Raw genomic sequence first — 15340 nt, forward strand, 5'->3', positions numbered from 1 at the left:
TCTCTGGTCTGCTGTTTTCTTTCTTTTCTTTTCATGCTTTTACTCTTTCATTCCACGGCCCAAGACAACATTTTTTCTATAGATTTGGGGTTATAAGTGTTTCAAAGTCATACACATGTATGGACACTTCAACTCGTCTTCAAAAATAAAAGCGATTCTCTTCGGTATGACCTTTCTAGTTTCTTCTACTCGTTATTTGTCATTAAATTAATAAGCACATTAATAATATATTAATATAATATACGATTATTGAAGCTGCTAATATATATAATAGACATAAAATAAGGAAAACTTTTAGTTTATATTATAATATATTCAGTTTAGAACAACTTATTTATCTTTTTACTAAAAGTGTATTAAAGTATACTTGTATTTAAAAAATGTGAAAAACATTGAGAAAAAGTGAAGTTTTATTTAAAAAGGTTTTAAAAAATAGTTCATGAAAATTAAAAAGCAAAAAGTTAATTTATAAGCTAGTCTCAATTACACACTAAGTAAATGTGTACAATATTGTACAAATTAATTTAGTCTACAATGTAATATTTATATTAATAGTACAAAATGAACCTATAATTACCCTCAAAATGAAAGTATAATAGTATAATGTGTAATTTGTTATTTCATATTTGATTATATTTTTGTGTGCATGAAGTGTTTATTTGTTTACTCTTTTTTAGCAATCTTTAATGGACTAGTAATTTTGTTATATCTTACTCATAATGCTTAATGAGTTATAATTTAATTTAAAAATCAAGGTTTATAGGAAAGTTAAAATTTATTGATTCATTCTTATTGAGAAAAAAATATGGTAACATTATTATTTTAACTAACGTATATATATATTTTTTTTGTTCCGCCCCCCAAAATCAAATGCTTGGCTCTGCCACTACTTAGGTGGTTGCCAATAATGTAAGATTTGTCAAGGGACATCAAATGTGCCCTCTTCCAACCCATTAAGCTCTTCAACATAATTCAAGATGCTCTGCATAATGATACCTAGACTGTCATTTTTGTTTTCAATCCAGAATACATTTTGAGCTGTCCAAAGTTTTAACAATGAGAAAGCAATAAGACGAATGTCATTAGGATGGGGGTTGTTGCTCAAGCTGTAGATAAAGGCCTTCATGTCTTGGATTGGTGGAGGAATTTTTTGAAGATGGTTCTGTAGAATATACCAAACTTCTTTAGAAAATATCACTTTTATAAAAGACAAGACTCATACGCTCTTCATTTAGCTTGCAACATGGACACCTTCCTTTCGCATTAAGTTTGTTAAAGTGGGCAAGATATTGTGAAAGTCTCCACACAATAAATAAAATTTATTTGGAACTGGAAACGCTCGAATAACCTTCCATAAGCCACCTTCTAAATCGTGAGAGCTAAAACCATCCACTGCAGCTCATTTATTTTGATAAGCCACCTTGTAGGCACTCTTCAGAGAATTTACCATTTTTGTTGGCTGCCTAGATTAATTTATATGGATTTATAACCTGTATAATTTCAACTTCTAAGGGCAAGAAGTCGGCTATATCAGATCTAAAGGTCACTCACATATTGAATGTAAGGGCTGTTGGCACTCTTGTAAGCCACCTTGTAGGCACTCTTCACTCTCAACCTACTACCAAAATACCAAATAAAATGAAATGTTTCGCCTCCATCAAGCTCCACCAAATAGGAGAATGAGAATGACCCAAATTGACTTCCATGAATGATGAGTTTGGAAAGTACCTTGACTTCAAAATTCTTGTAGCCAAGCTATTCGGGCTAGTGATAATCCTCCAACATTGCTTAGCAAATATTGCTTAATTAAACAATTAAATCTCTCGGAATACCATACCTCTTTGCAATTTTGGCTTGCACATTGTATTCCATTTCAACCAGAATTCGATGCTCATCCCTCTGTTGACCCCACCAAAAGTTTCTATAGAGGGAATTAATTCAGCACAAAGCTTTTTAGGGAATTTATAGAGGCTCATAGCATAGGCCAGCACACTTGAGCTACAGAGGATTTCCTTGCTAGCTTGAGATAAGAAGACACCCTTCCAACCTTTAATCCTTTTCCAAACTCGCTCCTTAATGTATTGAAAGGCTTTCCGTTTAGACTATGGGTAACCAGAGGTAGTCCTAAATACTCATCATCCTCCCAAGATAGAGTAACCCCCAGGAAATTCTTTAGAGCCTCTTTGGTGCCATCATCACAGCTTTTGCTGAAGTAAATGGTAGATTTATTCAAGTTGACCTTTTTGTCTTGCTGCTTGTTTATATTGTGCCAAGATATTTTTCAAATTTGGCTGCAATCCTCCATAGTTGCTTCGCAATACATGAAACTTTTTTCTCCAAAGAATAGGTGAGACAATTTTGGGCCTCTTGAGTAGATGGATAGGCCATAGAGGCTACCATCCACCGCAGCTGCTCTCAACATAGATGAAAGACTTTATGCACATGTAAGAAAGAGGTATGGTGATAAGGGTTCTTCTTGACAGATTCCCCCTGATGGAATAATATGACCTTTAGGCTCTCCATTGATCACTACTGAATAAATGACACTCTTAATACATTTCTTAATCAGAAGAATCCATCCTTCGTGAAAGCCTAAAGTCAACATTTTTTTTTCAACAAAATCCCACTCAATCCTACCATAAGCCTAACTCATGTTAAGTTTAAGAACAATATTACCCTCCCGACCTCTATATTTGTAGTTCATACAATAAAGAGCTTCTATAGCTATTAAAACATTATATGTGATAGGCATTTAGGAGTGAAAGCTTTTTTATTGACAGAGATGATAAGGGGAAGAACATATTTGATCTATTACTGGTACATTTGGACATTAACTTACAAATCCATAATTTTTAAATCTGGACCGGGCCGGCCGATTCAACAAGATCCAGGCTCCAGTTTAGTCCAATAAAAACCCCCCAAAAACCAACCAAAAGTAGTCAATAATTAATAAAAGTTGGGAACTGAGAGCTTTTTCAGTTCTGAGACTCTACTGATTTTTAAAACCATGAGTAAATCACATTGCAAATACTAATTGCCAAACTCTTGAATTAGTTTTGGATTTTTTTTGTTTTTGGAATTAAAACAATGTTTGTGTAGTTAAACTCATTAGGAAAATGACCAAAATTTAATGTTTCAAGAACTGTAGGGGAAATGGAATTACCAATAATGGGCCAATACTTTTGGAAGAAAAATGGGGACATATTGTCAGGACCAGGTGAGGTATTTGGGTGCATTTGTTTTAAGGCTTTGAAATCCTGCAAGAGTTTGTTGTTCATGTCCTCCATCACATGTCTTTCAACCGTCCCTTTGATAGGATATAAGTTTCAGGACCGAGCACTAATAAAGAGGGTGTTGAAATCAGACACAAGCTTGAAGCTCCTACAAGGGTGGAATCACACATAGAGAGAGAGAGTAAGAAAAAGAGAGGGAAATTGTTGTGAATGATTTCGTATATATAAATATCTGACTGCTTCCTTATATATCAGAAACAGAGTAACCACCAACTGACCAACAATGAAGTCAACCAATACAAACATGACAAGTGGCAGATACCTTACTAACTAAGTGTGCTCGGTAAACTACACCATGCACTACATCTCTATGCTACTGTAGCTTAGCACTGTTATATACAAACTACAAGACAGAACTACTAAACTAATATCTACAAGATATTCTATGCTTTAACAAATATCTACAAAGACTCAAATATCTACCAGATATTTGATAGAGGGATTGAAAATAATCTGAGGTAATATGTGCACTGTCTTCCGCCGTCTCATACCATAAATCGATATGATCTCTAAGTCTCTGGATTGCATTTCTTCTTCTTCTTTGGTTAGTCCTTGCATGAAAATACCACGTGTTATGATCACCTTCCTTAAGCCATCTAATATGGGACATCTATTTCCGCACACTATTTCTTCCTCTTCCAATAGGTTATTAAGTTCAATTTTAATTTATTTAAACACCATGTTGTTTGTTCCATCTATGTTGGTTTTCTCCAATTTCTCTACTCTCTGTTTGCAGGCTTTAATTTGGAACATGCATTACTCGGTGTTCATTATGTTAGGCAGGCTGGAACACAACCTCCGCCGTTTGAATCTGAAGTAGATTATATAGTTTTGAGTTTGAACATGGTCCTCCCTCTTCTTTGCGTTTTTTTCCTTGGGAACTTGCATTTGTTAACTTGAGTTTGAACATGGTCCTCATTTTAGCCTCTTACGTTTTCTTACAGAATCTGTTTCAGTCACCATATTATTTTCCACCTCACCTTCTCACTCGACCCGCTTCCAATATGCTATATATGACGAGCATTATATATGGGATTTTTGAATTGAAATACGTCACAGAAATTGTTTTCCTTTTCTAATTCCACTGATATCTGTTTCTTCTATTTCCCAGAGTGCATCTCCTAGGATTTGGGAATTCTCATATACTACTTGCACCCAAAAAGATGCATATTGCCAATTAAAAGAAATGAACAAGCAAAGGTACTAGAAAGTGCAAATAATTTGCTCCTTTTCTTAAGCTTGTGACCACGGATTTGATTCGAGTTTACACTTGAAGGAGTGAAAACCAAGAATGCATAATTTCATTTCTTCTAATTTAAAATTACATTAAAAACCCAAATAGAAACACCCCCTCCGTCTGAAAAGGAAAGGGACTAGGACATGACTAAAAAGCATGCCCAACAACAAAATAAACACTAAAATCACAGAACCATAAACAAAGTGGCAACAAAGTCTTATTACCAACACTACCTCCCCAATCTAGTCCTTCTAATACCCCTCTTTGGGGTGAGGGGAGTTAGTATTCTTTCATTTCTTTGCATTCCCATCTTCTGTGGCAATGCCAGCAGTGTGCTTCACAGCATCTAGTGCACCTTGGGCCATGCACTGTGCACCTTGGGCCATGCTCTTCACTTGATCCCCAGTCTTCTGGATTATCCCACCGGTCTCTACCTTGCCAGCCTCGGATTTCCCGCGGGCCGCTTGGGCCGTCTCCGAGGTCTTCTCCTTCGCGGCCTCGGCAGTTTGGGAGGCCTTTTCTTTGGCTGATTGGGCTGCGCTTGAGGTCTTCTCTTTGGCAGCCTCGGCCGTCTCATAGGCCTTGTCCTTTCCCTCTCTAGCCTTATCCCCTAATTGGCCCGCTGTCTGGTTGGTCTTCTCCTGAATACATAAGCAACATCAAGATTGTAAATTTAGAGTCAGGAAAAAAAAAAAGGAAGAAGAAAAAAACTAAAGGCAATAATATGATCAAAAGGAGCAAAAAAATATCAAGTAGAAAAGAGAATCTATATAAACCAATTTCAAAAAACAGCAAGTAAAAAAGAGAAACTATATGAACAAATTTCAAAAATAGTAAGTAGAAAAGAGAATCTAGATGAACCAATTTCAAAAACAGTAAGTAGAAAAGATAATCTAGATGAACTACATAAATAATGTGTAGAAGAAAACTATATGAATAATGTTAGTTGTCCAAATATAACTATGATTTTACATGATGAACGCTCCCAAATTGTACATTAATCCTAACATTTTCTTTTTGCCAACCAGTACTTAACATAAAGGAAACTTACAAAACCTGCATGATGCATCGTTATGAGTAAGTAAAAACTACACCAACACAATCATTGGGGACCATATATAAGCACAAAATAAGAACAATTCCCCATACCATTTTCTTCTACGAAAAGTAGTGATTGCTATTTAGCTGAAGTTGATGCTTATTTCTGAGAACTGATAAAAAGTGTTTGAGTGATTGTTGTATCAGAAAATCTTTCTTGCAGTGATGAAATGAGTGCTTCCCAGGATTGTATATTTATAGTATATCATGTACCGTACTTGATCGACACGTGTCCTATCTCTTGCAATGACAGAACAGTGGCCTAGGAATAGAATGTGTCCAAACTTCGACACGTGTTGAGACACGTGCCTTCATGCGTCGGTTATGGATTTGTGATTATCCAAAAAAATATGCATTGGATTTGTAACTCAAGCCTGTGGATTGTTGCCACGTCGTGCTGCCAATAGGCTACGTTTCGAAATCTGAAGGCATCTACTTCAAAAACGTACGTGGCTTTTTTTTGTTGGTTGGTTACCTAAGTACGTACGTGGCTTTTGTTCATTACAGTGCTTGTATTCAATCCAAGTAATATATTTTGGAGTAAAATATAATTTTCGTCTCTAAACTTCCACAAAAATTCATTTTTCGTCTTTAAATTTTTAAAAGTTTGTTTTTTGTCTGTAAACTTTGCAAAATGTTCTAATTTTCATCCTTCTGTCTATGTCTGTTAGTAGGAATGGCAACGAGTCGGGTTCGGACCGGGTTTTTACATACCCGTGGGCCAGGACCCGTGGCCCGGACCTGGCCCGTTTATTAAAGGGATTTTTTTACCGGGGCCTAGACCCGCCCCGCCAGGCCCCACGGGCCCCGCCCAACCAAGCCACTTCAGGGCCCAATCTTCAGCCCCTAACAGTGGCCCAATCAATTAAAAAAAAAATTGTTTTCCTGAGAAAAAAGAATCACAGCAATGCAGCACAAACAACAAATCCAAATGAATCTCAAATCAAATCCACCATAACCATTCAAATTTCCTATTCACAGAAACTAAATACATTTGAAATCAAACTATTCACAGAAACCAAATACATTTGAAATCAAAATCTAAAACAAGTACATGCAAGGAACATCAAATCTTAACAACAAAATCTAAATCCCCAAACCCACAGGTTAAACAAAGAGAATCTAAATCCCCAAACCCACTAATCAAATAAAGAAAAAATGGAAGAAGAACATCAAAAACCATTGCTGCAAATCACCGTGGTTGTTCGTCTTTGTCTTCGACTCTGTGTCTTCGTCTTCGTGGGTGAGATCGTAGAGGCTTTACGGCAAGAATCTTAGATTTTCGTCTTCGTCTTCTTCGGCAAAGAAAGTGAGACCAAGAGGCTGAGAGCATGAGAGAGGTGCGGCTGACAGTTGGTGGCTGACGGTGTGAGACATGACAGGAGAGTGAGTGAGAGTGGGAGAGGAGAGTGAATCAGAGTGGTGAGTTGAAGAGAAAGAGATGAGAAGCGGTTGAAGTCTGAAGAGATTGTGAGGGTAAGGTATTTTAGGGTTTTATCAATATATATATAAGAGGGTATTTTAGTAACTATACATATATATTTAATCGGGTCGGGTCCAGGTTCAGGCCAGGAGGGTTTTTTTTTTAAAACCCGGACCCACTTCGGGTTTTTTTAAAAAACCCAAACCCAACCCTATTTTTAATCGGACCAGGTAAAACCCAGCCCATTAAGGTCGGACCAGGCCGAGTACCCGCGGGTCGGGTAGAAATTGCCATCCCTATCTGTTAGTTTATTTCCTACATGACTTAAGGGAGTGCTAACATGGTATATAACTTAGACTAAACTATTTTGCTCTAAATAAAAATAGACACATGGCTCACAATAATTTGCACACATACAAAATATTTTTTAAAATGATGAAAATATTTCTTAGTCCCTTAATTAACACTTAACACAGCCTGATAGAAATCTTCAATCTAAAATAGACAAAATTCCCAAACCCTAATTAAAACCCCGAAGCCCCAACCATGAAATCCCCATAGTCAACCCCATCAGTTACTAGCGACCCAAACCCACCCCATTCCCACCATGCTCACAAACCCACCACCACGCAAAATACCTAAACCCATAAATCCAAACACAACAATCATAGATTTCACTAACCCACCTACAAAACGGCGATGTCATACTGCCTCAATCACACGACAACTTCAAAGACTGATGTCAGGTTAGCTTGCTTGATTTTATCAACATGGGTATTTCTCTCAGTAAAATCATTGGTGACTGTTGCAACCTGTTGAATAAATGAACTAAGAACTCTTGAAAGACCCACTTGAACAACTTGCACAGAAAGTTGAAGTAACCAAGTCATTGTGAGAAAATATTGGTGGGAGGAACTAACCATGTCGACCTTAATTAGTCTGTGATTAGTTACTAGTGGTATCTACTTGTGTAAGAGGTAAATTTGAATATAATTACTAGTGAAATATGGGTTTATGGTTTTGGGTTTCTTGGTGGGGTGGTGGGTTTGTGAGCACGAATTGGTTGTGGAGAGTGGTGGTGGGTTTGGGCCGCCGATGACCATTGGGGTTGCCAATGGGGATTTCACAGTTGGTGCTTGGGTTTTCAATTGAGGTTTGGGATTTTTTTTTTTATCCCATATTGGGGATTTTAGATTTCTATTAGGTTGTGTTAATTGGAGTGAAGGATATTTTCGTCCTTCTAAAAAATAGTTTCCATGTGTGCGAATCATTGTGAGCCATGTGTCTATTTTTTTTTTAAAGTAAAATAATTTAGTTCAAGTCAATACCACGTCAACACTCCGTTAGTCCACTTAGGACGTAAACTAACAGATATAGATGGAAGGATGAAAAGTAGAACATTTTGCAAAATTTAGGGACGAAAAACAAACTTTTGTGAAAGGTTAGGGATGAAAATGATATTTTGTCCTATATTTTGAAGGTTATCTTTGGACATGATTATGATATAATAAACAAAATCAACTATTTTGATACCACTTTTTGCCAAAATTGTCAATAATGGGTTGTGTGGTCTATTAGCCAATTGAAATGAAATATTTCCGTATTATAATATATATTCTGACCTACCATTTTAGGGTAACAGTTAATATTAAGAATAATGGTAATAAAATTACTTTTTTACTTATTAATAACAGCAAGTAATAACTTGTCATTTATAATTTGTTATGAATTTTTTTTTTTTTTTGAGAAATTGTTTTGAAAGTATTCTGAATATAACATTACGCTAATATTTATTTAATATACCTAACTTATGATCCAGACTCTTATAATTTTTTTTTTTCATATATCAAAATATAATTTTTAAATCGAATAATACACATTCTTAATCATATTGCCAAGAATTATCAAGAGTCTTATAGATCAAACACTTCCACATACACTAAATGTTGTTTAGGGGTTTAAGGATGGGAGGGAGTTCAAGCTACAGGATTAGGAACATATTTATCCATATATTTTTTAACAATCTGATAAAAAAATCACCAAGAATTTTGTAATTCAAATTCAGTATTATTCTAACATCGATGTACAAGGATTCACATCCTCCTCACCAATTATTAAAAAATATCATCATTTCATAACAATGAGATTTATAATATCTCATTATTATATAACTCATTACATAATAAGGAACCCATTAATTCAAGATAAGTCATAGAACTTTATTTTATAGGATCAAATTTCAAATACAAATCAATAAAAGAAAATGAATTAAAATCAATAGCTCACATTTCTCACAAAAATAACATCAAATCAAACAGTTAAATTCAAATTCCATATTGTAAGAAGATATTTTTGTTTAAAATAAAAATAAAAAGAAACACCCAAGAAAAAAAAGGTCATTATTTTGTTCACTTACCTGCCCAAAGCATCATATCAGCTGGAGTTTAGTTGAATCTTGAATGGATTGAAACAAGTTGAACAAATTAGGATTAATCAGAATTGAAGTTAAGGTGGAATAAAATGATGATTCATAGCAGTTAATTAACTAGAATGAAATTTGCAATAAAAATTGTTATTGTTAGAGATATATTAGCCCATTAGCATAAGCTCAAGCCTAATTCTACTTTATATTACTCAAGCCAAGTATGCTTCTGAACTCTTGTCTCGAGTTGGACTTACTGATAGCAAGACTGTTAACACTCCAGTTGAGCTTAATACACATCTGACTCCTTCAGGAGGGAAACCATTGCTAATCCCTCTCTTTACAGATGCTTGGTTGGTAGCCTAGTTTATTTCACTGTCACTCGTCCAGACATTTCTTATGCTGTTCACCAGGTGAGCCAGTATCTGTCTATTCTACGATCGACTCACTATGCTGCTGTTCTGCGCATTCTTCGATACCTAAAGGGCACTCTATTCCATGGTCTTTTCTACTCTGCTCAGTCTCCTCTTATTCTTCGTGCATTTTCTGATGCTGATTGGGCAGGAGATCCCACTGATCGCAGGTCCACCACTGGTTATTGCTTTTTTCTTGGTTCTTCTCTGATTTCTTGGCGAAGTAAGAAACAAACTCATGTGGCCCACTCCAGTACTGAAGTAGAATATCGTGCCCTTGTTGATATCACATCTGACCTCCTTTGGCTATGATGGCTTCTTAAAGACTTATGTGTGTCTACATCCTCTGCTATTCCTCTTTATTGTGACAATCAGAGTGCCATTCATATTGCTCACAATGATGTCTTCTATGAACGGACTAAACACATCGAGATCGATTGTCATTTTATCCGTTATCATCTTGTCCATGGTGCTCTCAAGCTGATCTCAGTCTCCTTTAAAGATCAACTTACAGATATTTTCACCAAGTCACATCCTAAGGGACGTCTTCGTACTTTGGTTGACAATCTCAAGTTGGTCTCACATCTACCTTGAGTTTGAGGGGGGCTGTTAACGTGTATAGTGTTTTGGGCTTTAGGCCCAACTAGATTACTTGTATAGCACACATTCTTGTACTACACTCTTACTTGTACTGCACTTATATGCCTCCTATATAAAGGCACTCATGTATATTCTTTCATTGTGAGAAATACAATACAATTGCATTTAGTATTTCTAACATGGTATCAAAGCCACCTTCTTGTGGCCATGGTTTTCTGTCCTTGCGGTATATTTAAAAGCAATCTTTGTCTTCTTCGGTGTTTTTTCGCTGCGTTCATCTTCTTTGGCTTCCTACTGCTGCTGTCAAAACTCTTCGGTATAGTCATGCCATCGTTAGAAGTCGCATCAACATTGCAAGACCATTGCCTTTCTCAAACTACTATCATAGAGCCAAACTTCATTCAAGAGATCTTCTCAACCTTATCAAATCTCAAGATTTCATCAAACTTTCATCTTGAGTTTGAAAGGAGGTGTTAAAGATATATTAGCCCATTAGCATAGGTCCAAGCCTAATTCTACTTTGTGTGCAAGCCAAGTCTCCTACTTGTACTAGAAGTCTATTAGTCTAAGGTTTAGTCTACTATATATACACATGTTATGACTCACAGTAGAACATGATTTTTACTACACTATAATATATTATTGATGTAACCCTTCGGGTGTTATTGTGTTCTATACTTTATGCTTTCGCTTCCACATCCATACTAGCATATTCAACATGGTGTATCAATGCTAATATTTAACAGTTATAAATTCAATTTAAGACATCGATGGATTATTTATATTAGACAAAAAGTGTAATCCATCAAATTTTGTAACATATGCTAAGATTAGTTATCTAAAATTAATTAATATGTAATGTAAGTATTAAGAAAGTAAAAACAGATATAAAAATATACCTTTCTCAAGAAAAGAAAAGAAAAAAGATATAAAAATATACTTTTTTATTATTGTTGTTGTTTATATTGGAACATGCCCGGAATTACTATTTTTCATCTAATATAAACCTTATGTACGGTGATTAATTTTTTAAGAATATAGATATTTTACTTTGGTCAAAAGAAGTTTTATTTAATATGAACCCAAATCATTTAAAGAACTAAAAGATCATCAAGTATAATATGAAGTTCTGACTTCTGACATAGAAGTTCAGAACTAAAATTGCAGTCTAAGTCCTTTGGAACTAAAATTCATCAAGAATTAAATTCAAAGCTAAGAATCTTGTAGTTCAATTGATTAATACTTCATAGTGCTTTTAATGGAGATATTTAGGATTTATATCTCCTTCCCTCATCATAATTATCAAATTATAAAATAAAATAAATAAATAAATAAATAAGGTTTTAAGCTGAAGTCTTGACAGCTTTCCTTTTAATACTATTTAATTTTCATTTAAAAGCTAAATGATTTGATAGTGAGTCACCATTTAAAATTTTAGCCTACAATTCTTTTCCCTGCATTTGTACCACTATTGAAGCTTTAATCAGGGTAATTATCATTTCTTTGTGACCCAAAAAAAAAAAAAAAAAGAGCCAGAGACAAACTGGGGTTTAAAAGAAGATTAGAACTTTGGATTCATTTTTTTTATTTTTTTTTACTTCTTCTAAAAATAACATTTGGTTATAGCAATTACATAAATCAATCAATTAAAATAGTTGGTAAATGTAAATGTGCAATACTATGGACATAAAATAATTTTTAATTTCTTTTTTCATAGCTTAGTAAATTGTCAATGTTATGATTACAGCAATATGAATTCAATTAGTGACACACATTTATTATATGTCGATAACGATATATCACATTAATAATTATGAATGAAATATTTTGTGTCACTAAATTCATTGTTCAAGTACCATAATTGTCTCTACAAATGTCAACCTTAAAGAACTTTTTTGAAGTTACAATCTGGAGATGCTTTTTTTTTTTTTTTTTAAAATCTTCGAATCCCATATTGCTGGGGAGTTTGGCTCCATATAAAATTTAAGTTTCTTAAGACTGATATGATATGGATGCATATAAATTTGCCTCTAAATGCTTTTATATTTCTGATTGCAAGATTAGCTAGAGTATGACAAGTTTCAGTCCAATACATATATGGAGAAGCTAACAAATGTGTTGATAGATTAGTTTTTTTGTCAACTTTAACTGGACTTTAAAAAATATATTATTATTATTATTATTATTATTTTGTGTATTTATGATAAGTTCGAGGTTTTGCAAACCCCTGGACTAGTTTAATTTGTATTTTGAACTGCTATCATTTATATACAGTTACGTTTAAGTAGGAAAGTCATACCACATGTTGCCCCACCAACTTTTTTTTTTTTTTTTTTTCTAAAAAAAAGAAGATTATATGTATGGGAATTAAAGATCTAAACTCAAGTTGAATTGCATCTTGCACGAGTAAACAGCAACATTATCACAGATTTTCATTCTATCCAAGTTAGTAAACCAAATTAGAAAATTTTCTTCTTTGTATGGTCGAAACTTGAAACCCATTATCTTGCACTTAAGCAAATGATTGAGATAATTAGACATGGTCAGAATTTGTAGAATCAACTGCATAAATTTGTACCAGAGAAAATCTCTTCCCAAGTTCACGGGATCTAAGCCAAGAAAATCTCATTCTTGTGACTGAGCAGCTTGTTTTGAAACATTCCTATATGTATCAAAGTCCCTCACAAAAAGGGACTGACCGGTGCATGCCATGTGTAAGTAAATGCATGCAAGGAGGGTTGCAAATGGTAAAAATAGGGGACTTACAAACAATATATAAGATTCATCGATCTCTTCAAGCTAATAATTCAAACTTAATTCATTTGAAACTTGGTTCATTCATTCATATATCAAAAGGAATAAATACAATGGCAAGCCGCCAGGATATTGGAAACAAGGCAGGCGAAATCACAGGTCAAGCTCAGGTGATAACCATTCTGACTTCCTTATTTTGCAAGCTTGATAATCTTAATTAGTCTATTATCTTCTCTTTTTTTTTAATGTCAATATCACTCCCCTTAATATTGTACAGGTAAAGAAGGATGAGCTTCTGGACCGGGCATCTGATGCAGCTCACTCAGCCCAAAACTCTTCCCCTAACCTCACAGGACAAGCCACCAACTTCCTTCAACAGGCAAGTAATTAACTAGCTTTCTTCAAGTCTTACTATGGAAGTGAAAATTTGGCAAATGATGGAAGTAATTTTCATTTTTTATGGCAAAAGATATATTAACATGCAAGTCATTTTATAAAGGTTTTGATTGTCTTACATCCAATATATATATATAGTATCCATATTCTGATTGAAATACTTTTTTCTCCTTTGGGCAGGTAGGTTAAGGGCGTTGCATAAAAAATGTTACACCTCTCTAGTACTATATGAATATTAAGTGAACACATCGAGTTATAAAAATCAAATAGTTTATAATATCACTTATTTTCAATTGTTATGTGATTTTGGTTTTAGACGGGTGAGCAAGTAAAGAACATGGCGCAAGGGGCCGCAGTGGCAGTGAAGAACACACTGGGATTGAACACAGACAGCCCCAACAGCACCAACAATAGGAGCAACACCAACAATCCAAGCAACCCAAATACCGCGAGCAACATCAACAATCCAAGCTACCCAAATACCACGAGCAACATCAACAATCCGAGCAACCCAAGTACAAGGATTTGAAAGTGTTTTTTGATCATTAATTGACTATGGTTAATATGATCGAACGCCTTTATAACATGCGCCTAATATGGGAATTTGCTATTCCATAATTTGTGGTGCTTATCTTTTGGTTAAGTTCTTGAATTTGTAATAACATTTATGATTTAATTCATAAAAGGATCAATAATAAAATTGTATTCCTTTGATCTGTCACTATTCAGTGAGATTGTTCAACAATTGTTGTATGGGTTCATAGACTACTTTCCGAATAAGAGGATGTATTCCCACCTCATTTATCTCGAAATAAAAAGTTCGAAATGGCTGTTCAAATTTTATCTAGAGCGTTGAGTTAGGAAAGAATAAGAAAATGATTTTCTTTTGGAATTTCTGATAAGTGATAACTCGCAAGGAGTCAGTACGTACCTCGGTCTTCTCTTGTTGAGTAGCATCTTTCAGAAGACTATTTTTAGGATGGGATCTAAAGAAGAAAGAGCTCATGCGTAGCATATATGCTGTGTGTGTCTATGGGTTTGATTTTGGGATGGGTATTGATTGTGACGGTGGTAGACTGGTAGTTGGTTTTGATTGTGGTGGTGGCGGCTTGTTTTAATTGTGCGGGTGATGAATGTAGAGGATGAGAGAGACAGAGAGGTGAGGAAGAGAGATAAATGAGAGTGAAATGCATAAAAATTAGATAGTGTTGGGGTTGATGTGAAAAATAAGAAATAAGATATTAGGTGAATTGTATAATGATAGTAAAGTAGAGAAAGTAGTTATTTACATGGTAAATTGACAATTTTTTTAAACTTCTGGATGCTAAAGCTCTAACAAAATAAAAATTTTCTCTTTTATTTATTTTTCTAAATATGAAATTTGATAATGATGGTAATTATTATTAAGCTTTTGTTATGATTGAGATTTTTATTTTATTTTATAATTTGATGGTTACAATGAGGATGGGGAGGGAAAGGATTTAAATCCTGGATGTCCCCATTGAAAACATCAGAAGAAAACACCAGAAGTGTCAATTAAGATATGAGACTTTTAGCCTGAGAATATACAGAACTATCTATTGTACTATTAATGAAAATATAGTTTGATAAGATTCTAAAGAAGGATTTAAATGTAGAATATAATTTAAACTCAATTAAAGCTATATATATATATATATATAAAATAATGATGTCAAAATTGTG

The 15340-nt window shown here is 34.4% G+C and overlaps 2 protein-coding genes across 2 annotated transcripts; one reads left to right on the forward strand and one right to left on the reverse strand.

The window, feature by feature from the left end:
* Positions 1 to 4572: 4572 nt before the first annotated feature.
* LOC126725649 (late embryogenesis abundant protein 2-like) lies at positions 4573 to 5835 on the reverse strand. The gene is made up of 2 exons (XM_050430460.1): positions 5680 to 5835; positions 4573 to 5171 (listed from the first exon to the last, which is right to left on the reverse strand). Exons 1-2 carry the CDS (start codon positions 5680 to 5682, stop codon positions 4821 to 4823), a joined length of 354 nt encoding a protein of 117 aa, XP_050286417.1. The 5' UTR covers positions 5683 to 5835; the 3' UTR covers positions 4573 to 4820.
* A 7473-nt stretch (positions 5836 to 13308) lies between these two features.
* Positions 13309 to 14296, forward strand: LOC126729049 (uncharacterized). Its single transcript, XM_050434795.1, has 3 exons — positions 13309 to 13410; positions 13518 to 13619; positions 13953 to 14296. The coding sequence occupies exons 1-3, from the start codon at positions 13354 to 13356 to the stop codon at positions 14163 to 14165; spliced, it is 372 nt and encodes a 123-aa protein (XP_050290752.1). The 5' UTR covers positions 13309 to 13353; the 3' UTR covers positions 14166 to 14296.
* Positions 14297 to 15340: the final 1044 nt, after the last annotated feature.

Source organism: Quercus robur, chromosome 5 (genome assembly GCF_932294415.1).
Source record: "Quercus robur chromosome 5, dhQueRobu3.1, whole genome shotgun sequence".
NCBI classification, from domain to species: domain Eukaryota; kingdom Viridiplantae; phylum Streptophyta; class Magnoliopsida; order Fagales; family Fagaceae; genus Quercus; species Quercus robur.